Genomic DNA, 18,550 nt, shown 5'->3' with positions numbered 1-18,550 from the left:
TGGTCAAAAAGTTATATGTGTATAAAATTAATATGGTGTACGAAAGTAATTCAGTTTTTATATTTTGACTTGCTGAATATTTTTAATAGGACAGCTACTCAGTCGGTGATTTTTATTGTCTGTTTATTTTGAAAAAACTCTGCTTTAAGGATTTGAGGTATTAATAGGTTTGGTATATCTTTTGATCATATCTTAAATTTTATTTATTTATTTTGAGAGAGAGAGAGAGAGAAAGAGAGAGAGAGAGAGAGAGAGAATCCCAAGTAGGCTCTGTACAGGGCTCGAACTCTCAAACCCTGAAACCATGACCTGAGCCAAAGCCAAGAGTCGGAGACCCAACTGACTGAGCCACCTACGTATCCCTGTCATTATTTAATAGGGCAATTATGTTTGTTTTTATTGAAGATACTTCCTTTTGGAATGGAAGGGCTACAGATTACAATGGAATTTTAGAGTTTGATATTTTTCTTTGTTTTTCAAAAAAGTACTATTCTAAAAGTTATGAGTTAAGGGAAAATAATAATGTTCCATGGTCAAATAAATTTGAGAAATACTTCTTGCTCTATGTCCCCCAACTGGAGCATTACATTGAACATTAGTATGTCAGAAGATCTGGGCAGTCATAAAATTAAAATATATGTTTAATTTGCTTATCCCAATGTTTGTCATATTTATTTGAGCCAGGAACATCCAGGAAACTAGCGTTCCAAAGAATAAACATTTAGAAATGCCCTTATAATCCACTGGTTTAAATAGCCATTTTCAGACCCTTGCTAATTCAGATCCAATATCAGGCGAAGATTTAGAGGCTGAATCTTTCATGTTAATGAACTGATGCCTCAGTATGCATCAAGGGTCCAAAATATATGAAGCAGTTAAAGGCTAGGCCTAAGCAAATATTATGGTGAGAAAGCACATAATTCAGAAAGAGCCTAGCCTCCTCGTCAGAATGAAAGGGAGAAAATCCATGAGATAAGGGGTTCCCATCTGCTTTCTGAACAAAACAGACTAAACAGAGAAGTCCCTCTCTTCTTTCCTTTGTCAGGGTATTATTTTTAAGCCCTCTTTGTGGATAGTTTAATACTTTATTTTATTGATGTCATTGCTTCTGCAATTATTCAATAGATATACGTGGTCCAAATGCTTGGGAAAGTCGATGTTAATTTGAGAATTAAAGTAAATTTATCTTGAAGTAACAGTGATAATACAGACATGGTTCGTCTCGCTCAAGTAAGACTTTCTCTCTCCTTTACAGCCAACATATCAATTGTAGATATAGATACTAACCAGGAGGAGAACCTAGCAACTTTATCTTCTGGAAACAACTTTGGTCTTGACTTGAAAGCAGATGACAAAATATATTTTGGTGGTCTGCCAACACTGAGAAACTTGAGGTAATGTAGTGTATATTTAGAGCTAAGGATTAAGTTTTAATTAAATGGCCACCCTGCTCACTGGAGTTCTGCAGTTTAATTACAACAGGAATGTCGCATAACCTTTAGTTGCAGAAAGGCTTAATTAAAAAAAAAAATCATGTTACATGTTAGAACAACACCAGGATTTAGACGCCCAAGGATTAATTGGATATCTTTGTTGAAGAGATGGATGAAAATCACTATTTCCCTCATATTCACCTGATGAAAAGAATTGTAAAAGTAATTAAAGGTGGAAACTAGAGTTGAATGTGCGTCTTGTAATTGCTCTTCTCCTCGCACATTCACTGCAGATCATGGGACACTGAGATTGCTTAGTGTTCTAAAAATCAGTCAGTGTTCCAGAATACCGTGAGTATAACCTATTTTGTTGCTAAGCATTAGCATACTAATGCTATGTTGGAGCTTTCCCATATGTCTAATGCTAAAGCTGTATTAGTTTTTCTTGTGTCCCTGCCAACGTTTTTTTTAATTTCACACATGTTTTTTAGATAGCAGGATGGAGAGATATAATTAACTCATAGTTTAGTTCAAAAAATAAACTCAAGAAACTAAAAAAATCTCAGGAAATATTTCATGTGTATTTAATTAATTTACTGCTTGTTATAAAACATCTCATAAGAAAAAAGAGTTAAAAAGCACTTGGTGCTCAATAAATGTTAATTGAGTTTAATTAGAACGGAATGAATTGACTTGGTTAAACCGTAAGAACTTACTATAAATACAGACTACCTCGTTTTTAATTTTTGTTTTGTTTAGTTGGCTTGTTAGTTTTTAATGGTTATAAAAGTCCTATCGCGGTGTTTCTTCTCTTATTTTTTTTTAAGTTTATTTATTTTGGAGAGAGACAGAGACAATGTGAGTGAGGGAGAAGTGGAGAGAAAGGGAGAGAGAGAGAGAGAGAGAGAGAGAGAGAGAATCCCAAGCAGGCTCTGCACTGACAGTGTGGTGGCTTGAACTCATGAACCATGAGATCATGACCTGAGCCAAAACCAGGAGTCAGACACTTAACCGACTGAGCCACCCAGGCACCCCTTGGTGTGTCTTCTCTTAAAAGACGCATTGTGATTGGAGGGATTCTCAGAATAACTGAGAAATATGGTAGTCAGTTGTTTTTGAATTTCCCAAACGAGCGGTGCAATTTCAATCTCGTTTTATGATAGCTAGCATACAGACTGAGTTTTACTCTTCTCCCTGTACCTAAATTCATGGACCGAGCAACTAAATACCAGCCTTTCAAGAGTGTAAGTTGATAAGCTTCATGGGGCTTCATTCTGCATTCATCCACATTACGATATACTTGTGTTAAGCATGTACACTTACAGTGTCTGGTCAGAAAAACTCATTGCAGATCAAATGCGTTTGGACTGTGACATAGTTATTACTCAAATATCTGTTATTGTCAAGTGTTCGCTGAGAATCTACTATGTGCCAGGCACTGTATAAATACAGATCCGACAGTTGCTTCAGTCTAAGATTTATTTTGCAAGATCATTAACTAAATTCCCTATGAGTGAATTAAATATAGCCAAAATAAGGCTATCAAGATGTAGCTTTATGTATTCTAGGGATGACTTGGTTTTAATTACCATAAAGTGATTTTAGGAATTATCTATAAAGGTATATGTGTTAGCTATATTGAGATAGGTTTTTACATTCGTTTTCAGACTGCATATTTAATAAATCTGTGTCACTAAAATGTTTTTACTTGCTCAGTACAGCATTTTATAGTTATGGTATTTCTATGGTAAGGTACATTATCCCCATACAATCTTTAGACATATATGTGTGAGTAAGCAAGGAGCTTTGCATTCTTAGTTTGCTGTTACTTTGCCCACAGACAGGATCTTAATATGCTAAAGTTCAAAAGATGAGGTAAACATAAATTATTTTTACATATATTAAGTTCAAGCTCATCGAGAGGCAATATTTATCAACAACTCATGAATACTACAGCATAGCAACGTTTGTGCATTTTCTCATTCATCAGATAGATAAAAATTAGTATTTTAAATTTGTATTTCAAAATAAATGTTAAAAAAAATTGAAAAAAAAAAAGAAAAAGGGGTGCCTGGGTGGCTCAGTTGGTTAAGCATCTGACTTCGGTCCAGGTCATGATCTCACAGTTTGTGAGTTCGAGCCCCACATCAGGCTCTGTGCTGATGGCTCAGAGTGTGGAGCCTGCTTCGGATTCTGTCTGCCTCTCTCTCTTCCCCTCCCCCACTCATGCTCTGTCTCTCTCCCTCAAAAATAAACGTTAAAAAATTTTTTTTGAAAAAACATTTGTACTTCAAAATAAACATTTCCCATAGAATAGTGTGGAAAGAAAATGGTCATCTTTGGATTCGAATTTCACAGGGGTCAAGGGCATATGTCTGTTTTCTGTTCTGTTGGTTTTTCACATTCCCTTCTTTTTAAGATTGCCATGTGATACTTTTTAAAAAGACTTATGATTAAAGTGTATTGTTTTACTAAATGAAAATGCAATTGCAAGTAAATTGTGTTTGTTTGTTTTTTTTTCTCTTCCCTTTGACCTAGTATGAAAGCAAGGTAAAACTTAAATTATGCATGCCTTCTTCAAGTGCATGGGTTGGGTAAATGTGGCTTCTTAGACACAGCAGTGGTACAGAAGCAGAGCAATACCTATGCAGCTTAATTCGTAGTACATTTCATGAGCAAGTAATACATTCTGAGAGTTCTCGTGCTGCCCTTTACTTACTGAGATGCTGCTGCTCACCCACCGTGAATCGGGCTGCAATTTCACTTATTTCACCAGCTATGAGGACAGATTTGCTCTGCTTCCTTTCTGAACTGCCCACGCACAGTGCCCCCTGGTGCACATACGCAGGAGCACACATGCAAAGGTCAGCTGGTCAGGTTGATGGGCAAGATGTAGCTCTGGGGACAGAGCAGAGCGGTCTGTTGGGTTGAACCCTGGACTCCCATCTGTCAAGTACCATGCTGTCTGCTGAACAATCAGCCTGTGCTCCCAAATGCTCACCACTGCCTCGCTGCTTTTTGCAAGCCTGCAAATATGCAAATGTTTACAGGGCCCTTGCACCTCTTTGCAAAGCTGTTTATTTATTGCCGTGTTTATTTAGAATTAGCCATGAAGCCAGATAAAAGGAATCTCTGGAAATAATATATTTTAAGCCAGTATTTGCCTTAATGGTGACGAAGTTTGTGGACGGTCCCCATAGTTTCCCAGGAGCATTTTAATTCCTGTTTGCAGAAAGACATTAGCATGAAAGCTATGAGCAGCAGGCCTCCGTAAGTGGCTGATCAAACCCCAGCAATGTGCAGGGCTGGCACACTCTGGCTAGTGCCTGGTGTTTTGATATTTCAGAGCCTATCTATGCCACATTTCTGGAAAGGAGATAATATGGCCTAACTTAGCCAAGACATTTTTAAAACAAAGTGTAGACTTCTAACACCAGAAACTAGAATGTATAGAAATGAAAGTATATACAAAAAAATTATCCAAGTTGTTTTATCACAATATAGTTATGAGCCTAGTCATCCTTTTTGCTGGGATGGCTAAAAGGCAAAGGCTGGCTTTCAATGGAAATATATAAAACTCTGGAGTGACACTGTGTAGCTTTGTAATGTTGCCTTTGAGGCAAACAGAGGAAAAGAGGCCTGTGGTTACCATTAGGAATCTGATCACATGTGATTGCTTATCCCCCATGCTTTTCATAGCATTGAGCCTACTAAATCATCGTGTTTTGAAATAGTTCATTGTGTGTCCATGAAACAGTGAACTATATAACTTGTAGAAGAGACTTACTTTATTGATAGGACCTCTGAAAAATTTGTGATAGAGCAGTCATCCTTTAAAAGAAAATATGGAAGCAAATGAACACTGGGAATAAAATTCACCCATTCCCTATGCTTTATAAATAAGAATATAAGCAAGATCCTTACCCTCCAGTTGGACATGTTCTTCATAATAACAAATTGACTGAGCAGAAGGAGGAGACCTTGGGAATAATGGGAAATGACCAAAGAAAATGAAGCAGTTCCAGAGAGAGAAAAGACAGAACAAATACGTGGCATGACATAAATCACCTGATACACATGCCAGGGTCTGATTTTCTTTCCCGCCTGTTTTTCCGCATGCCCTATGTTTTTTATTGAGGCAAAAAAGGGAAACCTGGCATCATGAGACAATGAGAGAATTAATCATTATCCTAATAATATTTTGGTGTTGATTGGGCAGGTTTTACAGATGCTTATTAACACCAAAAAAAGTATTATTATTTTTTATCCCGACAGACCTGTATTATTCAATATGGTAGCCACCAGCCACAGTGACTACTTAACTTTAAATTAAATAAAATTAAATAACAACGTCCAGTTTCTCATTGGCATAAGCTTCGTTTCAAGTGCCAATAGCTACATGTGACCAGAAACTACTGATTTGGACAATGCAGAACAGAATATTTCCATCATCACAGAAAGTTCTATTGGACAGTGTTGCTATCGACTAAATAAAGAAGCATCATCACTGACATCTTACTAGCTGCTATCCATTGAGCACTTCACATGTGCTAGCATGTTGGGTTTTTTCTAAGCAATAATGAATAAAAAGTAAACATGCAAGTGTTATTTGGGTATAGAAGACATTTTCAACCTTAAGGAAGATGGGTTTTGTGCCTTTGGTTGCTTGATTTTGTTACTGCCCCATTATAAAATAAGGACTTTGGGGTCAATCTATAAATCCAATGTTTAAGTATGTTTTTTAGACTATGTAATCCAAAAGAATGTTTCTTAGGCTTTGTTTTAGTTAAACCTTTAAAGAGAAATATAATATTATCTTAATCTTCAGCTGCCCCTTCTCTCCCCCCAAAAAAACTCAATGACAAAAAAAAATTTTTTTCAAAATAAATGTTTCCCATGTTTTCCCTAAATTTTTCCCCTAAATTTTAACTTTTTTGGTTCATAGTTTTATTACTCTGCCTACTCAATTATCTACTCTTTGGTACAAAAAAGAAAACCATTTTGTTACACATATGAAGCACTTAAGACATCAGTAATTCCTGTATCGTGAATTTAAGTGCTGTGGGTAAGATTATTTTTAAAAGAGAGGAAGAACTACATAAAGATTCTTTCTGCAGGATGGGGTAACATCCATTTCATCCAACCAGTGGATAATGGAAGCGTGGTTTGCTGGGTACACGTGTGCACATATGCACAATTTGAGAAACACATGCCTGCCCGTGTGTCAGTTCGCGCCATATGGCTCATGTCCGGTAGTCGCAAACACCATACTGCCATGTCCCTAACGACGTTGCTTTTGTTTTCCGTGTAACTTTTCAACAGACCAGAAGTAAATTTGAAGAAATATTCGGGCTGCCTCAAAGATATTGAAATTTCAAGAACTCCATATAATATACTCAGTAGCCCTGACTACGTTGGCGTTACCAAAGGATGTTCACTGGAGGTTGGTTTGTTTTTAATGGCTTCCTAAATGCTTTCATATCTGACTAAATTGACTTAGTTTGGGTGCTCTTACGGGGAGCAATCCCTTGTTAATATATTTTAAATTCTTAGCTATACGTAAATAACAAAGCAAGATTGCAGCACTTCTACAAATTACCATAATCACATAAATGCAGGAAATGGTGTGATGAAGACCCCAAATTGTGAACCAATTTCCCACATGGATAATACTTCATAACATCTATTTTTAATGTTAACCTCTTTTCTGATTCTCTCTCCTTTTCAAATACTACTTTTCCCTTTCCTCATTTTTGTTAATCTATTTCAGATTTATTTCATCTCCCTGTGTCATATGTAGCTTTATTAGCAGCCTTAAATTTTTTTCTGGAATGTACTAGGAATTTACACAAATAACAAGTAATCGTTTATACCATAATCATTAGTGCGTAGCATCGTGTCTACAGCTTGAGAGTCAAGCCTGCTTTTCTTTGGAAATGGCACAGACTAGGAACTGTCTACAAAGACCATCTTTGACAGGACTGCAAAGTCCTTTGCTGTTAGGTATCTTCAGTATCTTTTCTTTGTACCCAAAGCTACCCCTAGTTCCATTTACCTAGTCTGTTCTGACTCTTCGATAGGGGCCAACTCATAGGAGAGAGAAATAATAGACCCAGCTCTGCTCTCTTAAAATATCTCTGACCAAGAGTCAACAGTCATTAGGAAATATTAGTAAGAAGTTTATGGGAATCCTGAAAGCAATGAGTTTGTTTCTTAAAAAATGTTAAAAATATCATACTTACAAAATTTTGATTGCCTTGATATGACACAACTATTCATTTCACTGCTTTCTCCAACTGAAATTATTTTAAAACATGGCTATAGAGTTCAGGGAAATCACGGAAGAATAGGAGAAAGGAGAAGTGAATCCATCTGTGAGACCAGAACTTTCGGGGTCTCCATGGTTCATAGTTTGGAATTGGCCATAGATATCCATTATGAGAAGCTCAGGAGTAAGGACTAGGGAAATACAGAATTGAACTCTAAGGATCCATGCTGGCTTCTTTAAGGAAGTTTTACTAAGAGCTTTAATGTTGCAAAGGCTACTCTCATCCACATCCCAAAGATATATACATGAGGATGGCAAACTGTCCAGAAAATTAATAGCCTGTATGTGTGAAAATGATAATTCTATAAAGGCAATTTTCCGTCACCAGGAATTATTTTACAACTGAAATATGAGGCAGAAATGATGTGGATAAATATTGAAAAGTCTGCACAGTAGTTTTATCAGAACTATCCAAAAGTCTATCATTTGAAAATTGGAAACAAAAATAGAGGATATATTTTATAATACTTCTGTCACTTACCTAGGCCTGAAACCCTGTGGGGGAAAATATTCTGTGCTAGAGGATGCCATGATTTTACTCCAGCAAAATCCAGAACTTTGAAAATGACCGTTTTAAGCACTCAAAATGCCCAACTACATGGGCTTGCTTAAATAAATCCTAGCACATTTATACAGTGGAACGTCCTTCTGCCATTAAAAGTGATGATGAAATTTATGTTTCCTGAGAGAGGTATCTCCCACATACATAAATTTAAAAAGGAATTTACAAAGGAATGTGCCTATCAAGATTCAGTGTAAATATAAAAAGGAGGAGAGAGCAAGGTTGTGAAAGATGAATGAATGAATGAATGCATGCATGATGAACACACGAATGAATGAATAAACGCGATATGCTTCTGAACAGCTTTGAGATGGAGTGAGTTTTGCTTTCTCTCTTTTACACTTTGCTACTATCTGAAATGTTACTGCTTTAATTTTATTATTAAGGACAATTACTATTTTCATTTTGAGAAGTAAAGTGGACTACGAAATGTTTGGTGTGCTTATTAAGATTTAGGTTTTACCTGATTTTTTAGATTTTTCTAGAATATATTTATACATTTGATAGCACTGGACATCTTACCTTGGGCTTATCACTGAGGAAAATGCAGACATAAACCATGGTCATACTCATCTATAAAATATAAACAATTAGTTGACAGAGGGTATTTAAGGGATTCTGAGACTGTTTTCAAGAGAGATTTAGCAAGATAGAATTAAACCAAAAGAAAATGTTATTGATCAGTGATAATCATCTGTATTTTAAATCAAAAGTGCTCAAATAAAAGCAGATGCCAGAATTTTTATTTTAACCCAAACTGCTTAGAAAGTTCGGTCATGCCTGGAAATAGTATTTCTTCAGTTGCTCCTAAGTTTTCCATGTAACTCTTGAGTTTCATGCTTTCTGAAACAATGTATTTTATGGTGCCACTGAGTGCTTGAAGGAGAGTGAGATGGAGAAATTAATTTAAATTTTTATTTCTGATGTTTTCTTCTCTTTTTCCCTTTTACCCACAGAACGTTTACACAGTCAGCTTCCCAAAGCCTGGTTTCGTAGAGCTGTCCCCTGTACCGATTGATGTAGGCACAGAAATCAACCTGTCCTTCAGCACCAAGAATGAGTCTGGGATCATTCTCTTGGGAAGTGGAGGGACGCCAGTACAACCTCGTAGGAAACGAAGGCAAACTGGACAGGTACTCTCAGACCTAGTTAACAATGCATTTTCCCTAGTTCTTATATAAAACAGTTATTTTATAAGGAGACGTGTGAGACATTTAGGTTTTGGAATGGTCTTTATTTAATTTTTAATTATTAAAAAAAAACTTTTAACATTTATTTTTGAGAGACAGAGAGACAGATCATGAGCATGAGAGGGGCAGAAAGAAAGGAAGACACAGAATCTGAAGGAGGCTTCAGGCTCTGAGCTGTCAGCACAGAGCCTGACACAGGGCTCAAACTCACAAACCATGAGATCGTGACCCGGGCCGAAGTCCGACGCTTAACCGACTGAGCCACCCAGGTGCCCCTATAAATTGTCTTTATACATTTAGATTTGCACTGTTTATTTCTCCTATCATCTTTCTTAGGACAGTTATCTCCATTATGATTTTCTTTGTGGGTCAGTCCTAGGTGCAGTCACGCTTGTATTTGCACCTATATTCTGTATGGGTTTAGCATATGAGTATTTAAAGAGAGAAAGCTTAAAATATATTCTAATTACAATCATATTCCCTTGTCTCAAAATCCAATTCCTTATCTGGATATCTGTAGATATCCAGCTAGGATACCTTAAATTCAAATTTAAATTGCTTCTAGGATCAATTTCCCAGTTTGACTAGCCAACATGATGCAGTCTGTTGAAGCCTAACCCACTCCACCCTCTCTGGACACAGAGAAGGCAGGGAATGGACCTGGGATAGAGAATGTTAATAGAGCACAACCAACACAAGCATGGACAGTAGTCTATGCTCAATTTCACTCATGACATGAACTTAAAGCCTACATAGTGTCTGCATTATAAGATGTGAACTTCAATTTTCATAGCCCATAGCCATTTGATTGTTAAAAGCTGTCTCTTAGGCACCATAACTCTTTACTGCCGTGGTATTTCTCCAGTACTTTCAATCTAATGTTTTTAAATATATATATTTTTCCACATGATCTTGTTTTTTTCAGTGAAAGAGTTCATAGGAATTACCTAGTCTGCCATCACCAAAGAATGGAATGCTTTACAAATATGTCCTTAAATATGCATGCATTCTTATAAACCAGGTTGTGTTGTTTGTGATTTTATGTTTTTTAAAAAATAATTTAAAATTGGGTAACCAGTAATACGGTGGACCCTTGAACAAAATGGGAGGTCAGGACATTGCTCCCCTCCACACAATCAAAAATCCACATATAACTCCTGATTCCCCAACAACTTAACTACAAATATCCTACCATTGGCCAGAAGCCTTACCTATAACATAATCATTCGATTAACACATATTGTATATTATATGTATTATGCAATGTATTATATACACTGTATTCTGAAAGTAAGCTAGAGAAAAGAAAATGTTATTAACATCATAAGGAAGAGAAATACATGTATACTACTGTATTGCATTTATCTAAAAAAATCTGCATATAAGTGGATCCACATAGTTGAAACCCATGTTATCCAAAATACTATATAATAAATCTTATTCTTCTCCCTAAGAAAAATAAATACCAAACAAAATAAATTCAAAGATGTATAACCATGAGTAACTTCAGTTATCTCAGGAATACAAGAGTATTTTAATATCAGAAAATCTAAAAATTATATAATCATCTCAATAGATGCAGTGAAATCATTTGGTAACATTTAATACCTATTCCTGATTTAAAAAAATAATAATATAGATGAATATTAGAAATTGAAGAGAAATGAAAAAAATGCACTACATACTGTATGATGCCATTTTTATAGATTTCTAATATAAGTAACACTAAACAGGCAACTGGCTGGCTCAGTTGGTAGAGCGTGCAACTCTTGACCTTGGGATTGTCAGAGCTCCACATTGGATATAGAAATTACTTAAATATAAAATCTTAAAAAAAAAAAGTGGGGCATCTTGGTGGCTCTGTCAGTTAAGCATCCTACTTCAGCTCAGGTCATGGTCTCACAGTTCATGAGTTCGAGCCCCACATCGAGATCTGTGCTGTCAGTGCAGAGCCGGCTTCAGATCCTCTGTCCCCCTCTCTCTTTGCCCCTCGCCTGTCCACACACAACAAAAATAAATAAAATACACATAAAACAACATACTGTTTACAGATATATGTGTGAATTTTCAAAGACAAGGTTTAAAAAGCAAGGGAATGATAAACATGAATTCCATGTTGTGGTTACCTCTAAGATAGTGAACCTGGGGGATGGTGTTGGGAGGAAACTCACAGAAGATGCGATCGTACTGTTTCTTAAATTGGGTGTAGATTTACAGGTATCCATTTAATTGTACAGTTGTGAACATAGCTTCATTATCTACATGTCTCTTATGTTGTGGGTAATGTACCAAATAGTCATAATAAAAATCTTTTTTAAAGAATATAGAGGGGAAAGAGTGTTATTTTCTCTCATTTCTTACTGCACATAAGCACTTATATAAATTTCCTCTTAAATTCCTTATCTTTTAATCTTGAAAAATAAAATTATTTTCTTACTATTATGAACGATAAGCTAGTTATAATAAGAGGACCAGATGAAACATTGTGAAGTAGGTTTTTACTAAAGGATATATCTTTCCCAGGTCATTGTCAGATAATTAAGCACCACCTACTGGCTCCAAATTTCTCCCCTTCAAGACTAAATAAATGGACTTAAATCACCAGCCTTCAGGATAGTTCCTAAAATAGAACATGTGCCCATTAGAACAATTAAAATGAGAACATATTAAGTACTATACTACAAAGTAAAGTGGAAATAATATGTTAACATTTCAACATTTTAATGATAATGAATATTCATTTTTTTAATCTCATCGAAGTGCTATTTGAAAGAGGAGACAATGTTAAATAGTTCACGTCTGTTGTAGAACAATGCTGATTACACTGACATATTTTATTTTCCAAAGCTAACGTTTTGATGCTATAGGGTTATTTGTGATTCTGTTCTGCTAAAGGAGTTTGAGACATCGAACCGTCATTCACCTGAGAAAATTTTAATCGAGCGAGTGGTTTGCAGTTGCCTCTTTGATGGATGGTGAGCACGAGTCCAGGCCCTCTGGACATTGTGCTTTGGACATACAGCTGCCTAGACGATTTAGTAAATCATCAAAAGCATTATGATAGGTGATTGAAACCCTCTCCACCACCGCAGGTGACTCACAGCGGACCGAGTGATCATGGTGCCCTCATGCTCTACAAGAAAGGGAGCACACGTGGCATCAGCTTTGGGGACAAGGAATGCATTCAAGCTCCCTAGGGTTCATAATCTGATCTCAAAACCACACTGGTTGCTATAGTAACAGTAGCAAGAAGAAAGCAATCATGTTTGTGGATGAAAAATTGTCTTCCTTCTTTCTAAGTGTGGGAGACAAGTTACGTGTTGGTGATAGCAATCTATTCCAGCAGCTCAGAGAACAAATTGCAGTCTAAACACTCAAAATGCCATGAGATTGGGAGTCGGATCTGATTTCCAGAAGCTAGCTGTCCACTTGTGAAGAGGAGGGAGAGGGATTGACACCCTTTGTTTCCTGACGCGTTTTGTGAGTTAGAGACCCGGTGCAAACACAGCTGTTACCTTCAGCATGGCAAATTTGGTTTGCGGAGGGTCCTGTATTCCTACATCTGCTTTCCACATCATCTAACGAGCAAAAGTGGCCAATGATTAAAAAGCTTTTGTCAGCCACTTTAAATACTCTGAGAAAATATTGAGCCTTAAATTCTCAGGTAAGATCTCAGAGCCAATGAATCTGCAGATCTGTCAGGGAACCTTTAACGCTGTTGTAGTGGAGACCCCTCTTTAATCTTCAACAACCCCTTGATATTGCAGGCCTATTATGCGATATTCCTGAACAAGGGCCGTCTGGAAGTGCATCTCTCCATGGGGACAAGAACAATGAGGAAAATTGTCGTCAAACCAGAGCCGAGTCTGTTTCACGACGGGAGAGAACATTCTGTTCATGTCGAGAGGAGTAAAGGGTAACAATAGCCCTAGAGAACTTGTAACTAACATAAACTCCTTGGCTCACATTAGTCTCTGACTGGACCTTCGTATGTGTGGTCATACAAAGCATTGTGAAACTATCAAGTCGCTTAATTTCATCTTCTTTACGTTTCATACTTCGGGAACCTCATTTACCTTGGCCCCTAAGAATTCTCGTAGCATTTTTTATTCTGTGCAGTTCTCTGCTCCAGCTTTGGAAAAACCAAATACATCTTCTGAAGCTATAGATAAGAAAAATCCCTCCCTCCGCACCTCTCAAATATTCTCTTCTCAAATAAGGTATGCGCATAGCAAAACACACAGAACAGCTCAGCTGGAACCAGCAGCCTTTGGCAGCTGCTATTTCATTCAGGTTCCAAAGCAGTTATGGCAGCTGCTTAGAAACCTGTCACAGATCCGGACTGTGCAGCAGCTGCAGGACCTACTGAGAGCTGCTAAGTGCACGCCTCATCCCTGTCCCCCACTAAGATGCCCGGGGTCCCTGCAGAGTGGCTTCATGAGGGAACAGAGCTGAGGGAGAGAAGGGAGAAGGCTGCTGTCCAGCCATCAGTGCGTGGAGGCTGCCTCTCTAAGGATCCATGAGAGCACTGCTTCCCAGCCCTGAATCACAAAATTGGCAGTAATAGTGTTGTAAACTCATCTTTCATTTCTCCACGACGCTGTGGCACTTGATATTTCCTTTATTGGGAAAGTCATCTGTAGTTTTCATCAAAATGTTGTATGACAACTCTGGTAATCAGTTTAGAAGGACAATTAGAGAAAAAGAAAACAAGCCCAGAGATTTCAGACCTCCAAACCAGCAAGCCATTTAATTAGACTGAAAACACAGAAAAGAACTGGAAATCAAATGTGAGAAAACCTCAAGACACAGGGAATATTTGTAAATACGACAACAGTATGAAGGTCTAACAAGAGTTCAAGTGAACAGATGCTGTTCTATACAGACCCATATTTTCTAATTATCCTCTTGTGTGGATAACAGTTTAGATACGTAATAAAAATGTCGTATCTTCTAAGTAAATGATAAAGCTTTCCTTGGCTTATTTTTTTTTATTATTATATAGAGCATTGGTTTGTGGCTATGTTGATACTAAGCTTTCTTGCAGAATATCTACTAACTGAGATGTTTAGAAACCATGATTAAGACAAATGAGGGATCAATATTCAGACAAACTAAGAACTTTTACTAGCCTAATAGCCAGATATGTCGGTCATGGTCTCTGAGGAGGAATGCAAACTGAATTTTCTCATTTGAATCTCAGCAACCGCTCTGAAATACTATTTTACATGTCTTCCAGACCAGATTTCAGGTTCTTTGCCAAATGCTAGTCCTTCTCATTGTGAGAAGGACTTTGTAACGTCTTTAAACTTTAAAAATTTTCAGCGAAACAAGTGCAGACTTGAGAAATACAGCTGACAAAAAATAATCACCCAGAATATGTTATTCTGTACAGAAAGGATTCTCACATTCCCAAGTGCATTACAATCTTGCGCTAAGGTGTCCTTTTAACAGGTGTCTCTTCAAGAAGGGCATTTTATGATGCCAACTTCACAGCTGTTGGCCATTAATCCAACCTTTATTTGATTAAGCTCGGTGTATAGTACATCTCTGAAAACTGGTCATTCGGTTAATTGGCCATATAAACAAACAGTTTTGCCATTCGCTGTTAATTAAAGGATAATGTATTAGACATATTAGTGGGTAGTCACTGAACTCTGTGGCAAAGCAAGAACACATCTGCTACCATAATGTCTCACTCAGCACTCTAAGGTCAAAACATAAGCATCGCCTATCCTTTAAGTAAGTGCCCCAATTAACTGATTAACCAGAGATCACTAATGACCCTAACAACTTCACCCAGAAACATTCTTTAATGCTTCATACTCATTCTGTGACACGCTCTGTGTCAAATACGAGACACAGATTATTTCCTTTGATTGTGCTAAGCATATGTGAAATCTGCATTAATATCCTTCCATCACAGATGAAGAAATATTAACTAACTTGCCCCAAATCACGTAACTAGTAAATAACAGAGCCAGGATTTAAACCCAGGTGTATATGATTTTCACACCTCTACCTGTGCTTGCCAACTATTTATTCTTACCCTTTTTTGTGACCTCAAAGATTGTATTACTTCATGTTGATTATGATACTCTCATTAATTTGGAAATGCTTGCTTTCTCCTAACACCATCCAGATCATAAATGTCAATTATGACATTGTCTTTCTTAAATGAAAAGCCCCGGATAAAATGTTAATTTTCATACGACTTCACAAAATCATTGGATTTTTACCAAACTGAGAAGCAATCTTTTCAAGATTGTCCTGGCCCTCTTCTCTCTCCCTTGTTATCTCTCTTTATCCTTCCGCTTTCACTCTCTCTCTCCTTTTCTACCCCTTCCTCTGCAAAAATCTCATTTGAGTTACTTTGGTGTCTAATTCCATGGTACTCCAGAGATCTCTGCCTCCTGTGTTTTGCCCTCTTAACCTTCTCTTGGACTCCACTTACATGGCCAGTAGTTCTTCCTAAAGCCCTAAGAGCCTGGAGTAGATGCATAAGCAAGTGGTTTTCTCCTTTGTGAGAGCATTCTTCAATACAGGTATAGAATTGGGCTAAAGGCCACAAAAGTTAGACCAGATACTTCAGGAATAATCTGGATTTCCAGAATGGGCTCATGATTTGGACACTACAACCCAAATATTTCTTATCATCCAAAATACGTTCAATCAAAATAGAATTGCAGGTTTTGTTTTTCATGTAGATTACAAATGTCAGGGTACTTCCCTTAATATCTTCTATAACCCATTTGGCAGATTGAAAATTGGTATAAGATTGAAAACAAAATCTTATACCAATACTCCAAACAAACAAGAAACAGAATGTAAGTAATAAAATATTCAATTATGAAACTCCAAGAATCAACTGTTGAACTTGTAAGAAAATACAGCTAACTTATCATAATACGAATAATAATGTTTATTGTAGTGCTTTTTGCACATTGTAGGTCCTCGGTAAAGAGTTATTGAATAAATACTTAAACAACAGGAAAGACACCAGAATCCTAATGGACATATTGGTAATGTTCCCCTTTAAAAAAGAGCTAAATAAATAATCTAGATTTGATGCTCCTAGAATGTAAAATACAAGCAGGATTTAGCTATAGTCTTCTAGCAATGCCCTTATTAAGTAATACAGCTTCAGTGCAATCCCTTAATTAATGTTTTCCATGGTTTAAAGCAGGTATTTTTATCCTCATTTTATAAATGAATGAAATGAGATTGAGCAAGATTAAATAACTGGCCCAGGTCACACAGTAAGCTTCTGCACTAATACTTAATTCCAGTCTGTTCCTCCCGAAAGCTCGTGTTCATTCTGTATCTCTACCCTGCGATCTACTAAGAAAGGACCACTATAATGGTCGTGGGGACAGAACCAGATTAGACAGTCTACATCAGAAACATGAGAGCCTCTGGCTTTTTAAAAATTCTAATCAAGAACAGAGATTTGCTCTCTTAGACAATCTTTAATAGTGGCTTAAACCCCTCATTAAAATTCTTAGGAGCATTGCTATGTCATGTTAGTAAGAGGTTGCTTTTAGCAAAAGGAAAAAAAAAGGTGTGTGTGGAAGGGGACTTCTCAGTGAGTCACACATGCCCAGAAGTGAGTGCTTTTCTAAGTCTCATAAAACACCAGCATTCTTAGCAATAATGTTGAACCTCCTGATTTTTGCCAACACACTCTTCCAGAGTCTGGTAAAAAACCAATATGTCATTTCCCCCTATGTTTCCTTTGAAAATAAATCCAACCTGCTCCCTCTACACCCCCTGAACAATGACATTTTGAGCACCAATGAAATCAATTTTTTTTTCCTTCTCTTACATCTGAACTGTCTCAAAGTGGACCAATAGCTCAGGGCTATTTCAGAGTGTCTTTGCCCTGGTTTATTATTTCTAGCTCCACATGTGGTTTTTATTCTTTATAAAATCAAGCAAGATGGCCTTTCAGGACTGAGTTTTCCAACTAAGTACTTTGGTTTTCTCCCCAGATATGTAGTAAGTTTTCAGTAATCCATTCATGATCCTCGGGCTAGTGACTAATACTTATGACTAATAGCTCATGCCAACTGTTTGGGACTGAAATTCAAAACCTGCATCTAGAACAAAAGAAAAAAATGCCTTTGGTCTTTGTCATCATCAGAATTTTTTGTCTCCTTTGATTCTTTGCCCCAGGATCCATGGATGGTGAATAAGTAACATGAGGTTCTCAATTAGTAATGTGTGAGTTATCTCTCATAAGCAAATTAGGGAAATTAATGAAACAGTCACTAAGGAAAATTATGGCAAGGAACAATTAGCATGATGTTCTTGCCTGCCTCTTCTATTCAAAAGCCAGCAGCTATGTTCTTTATAAAATGCCCTGTAAGTGTTTGCTGTTGAGTCCTGCAATCCAAACTCTCATGAGCACAGTTTGTCCCCCAGCAAGAAGATAATAGCTAGCATGAACCAAGAAATAAAGAACCAAACAAAATGTGACCCCACGCTGTGCTAAACCCACTGAGCCTTATACGATTAGCTATAACGGCACTGTACAGAAGCCTCAGCTCTATGGGTTTGTGTGTTTGGGGCCAGTGTTGCCAAAGCCAAGGCTAACGTTACAGCTCCACTATTACCTTCTTTCAATCAACTCTCCGAGAGAGCTAATGGAGCAGGGGGAGGCAGAGGGACAGAGCCTGAGAAAAAATATTGTTAGCTTAGTGTAGAATTCCTAATTATCGAATTTTGGCTCACTTAAAAGCTACTGGAGGAAGGGGTGAGGGGTAGCAGGAAAGAGTTTGATTTCCAATTATACTGGATGTTTTGTGTTTTATACTGTGTATTTTCAATGTTTTACTAGCATGTTTACTGTTCAAGTCGATGAAGACAGAAGGCATATGCAAAATCTGACAGTAGAACAGGCAATTGAAGTTAAGAAGCTTTTCGTTGGGGGTGCTCCACCTGAATTTCAACCTCCCCCGCTCAGAAATATTCCTCCTTTTGAAGGCTGTGTATGGAACCTTGTTATAAACTCTGTGTAAGTACTTCTTCTGTTTGT

The 18,550-nt window shown here is 37.1% G+C and overlaps 1 protein-coding gene across 2 annotated transcripts in view; it reads left to right on the top strand.

Moving 5' to 3' along the window:
• Window positions 1-18,550, top strand: part of LAMA2 (laminin subunit alpha 2) — a 606,210-nt gene that overhangs the window by 553,832 nt on the left and 33,828 nt on the right. Inside the window, exons 53-58 of one of the 2 annotated variants that reach the window (XM_053222254.1) lie at window positions 1,256-1,394; window positions 3,972-3,983; window positions 6,756-6,876; window positions 9,280-9,456; window positions 13,281-13,429; window positions 18,353-18,529. In XM_053222254.1, coding sequence (XP_053078229.1) covers window positions 1,256-1,394; window positions 3,972-3,983; window positions 6,756-6,876; window positions 9,280-9,456; window positions 13,281-13,429; window positions 18,353-18,529 — 775 coding nt within the window. The remainder of the gene's footprint in view (window positions 1-1,255; window positions 1,395-3,971; window positions 3,984-6,755; window positions 6,877-9,279; window positions 9,457-13,280; window positions 13,430-18,352; window positions 18,530-18,550) is intronic. The other variant, XM_053222255.1, reaches the window with a different exon arrangement.

The sequence above is a fragment of the Acinonyx jubatus genome, chromosome B2 (genome assembly GCF_027475565.1).
Source record: "Acinonyx jubatus isolate Ajub_Pintada_27869175 chromosome B2, VMU_Ajub_asm_v1.0, whole genome shotgun sequence".
NCBI classification, from domain to species: domain Eukaryota; kingdom Metazoa; phylum Chordata; class Mammalia; order Carnivora; family Felidae; genus Acinonyx; species Acinonyx jubatus.
This window is presented reverse-complemented; position numbering and strand designations above follow the sequence as displayed.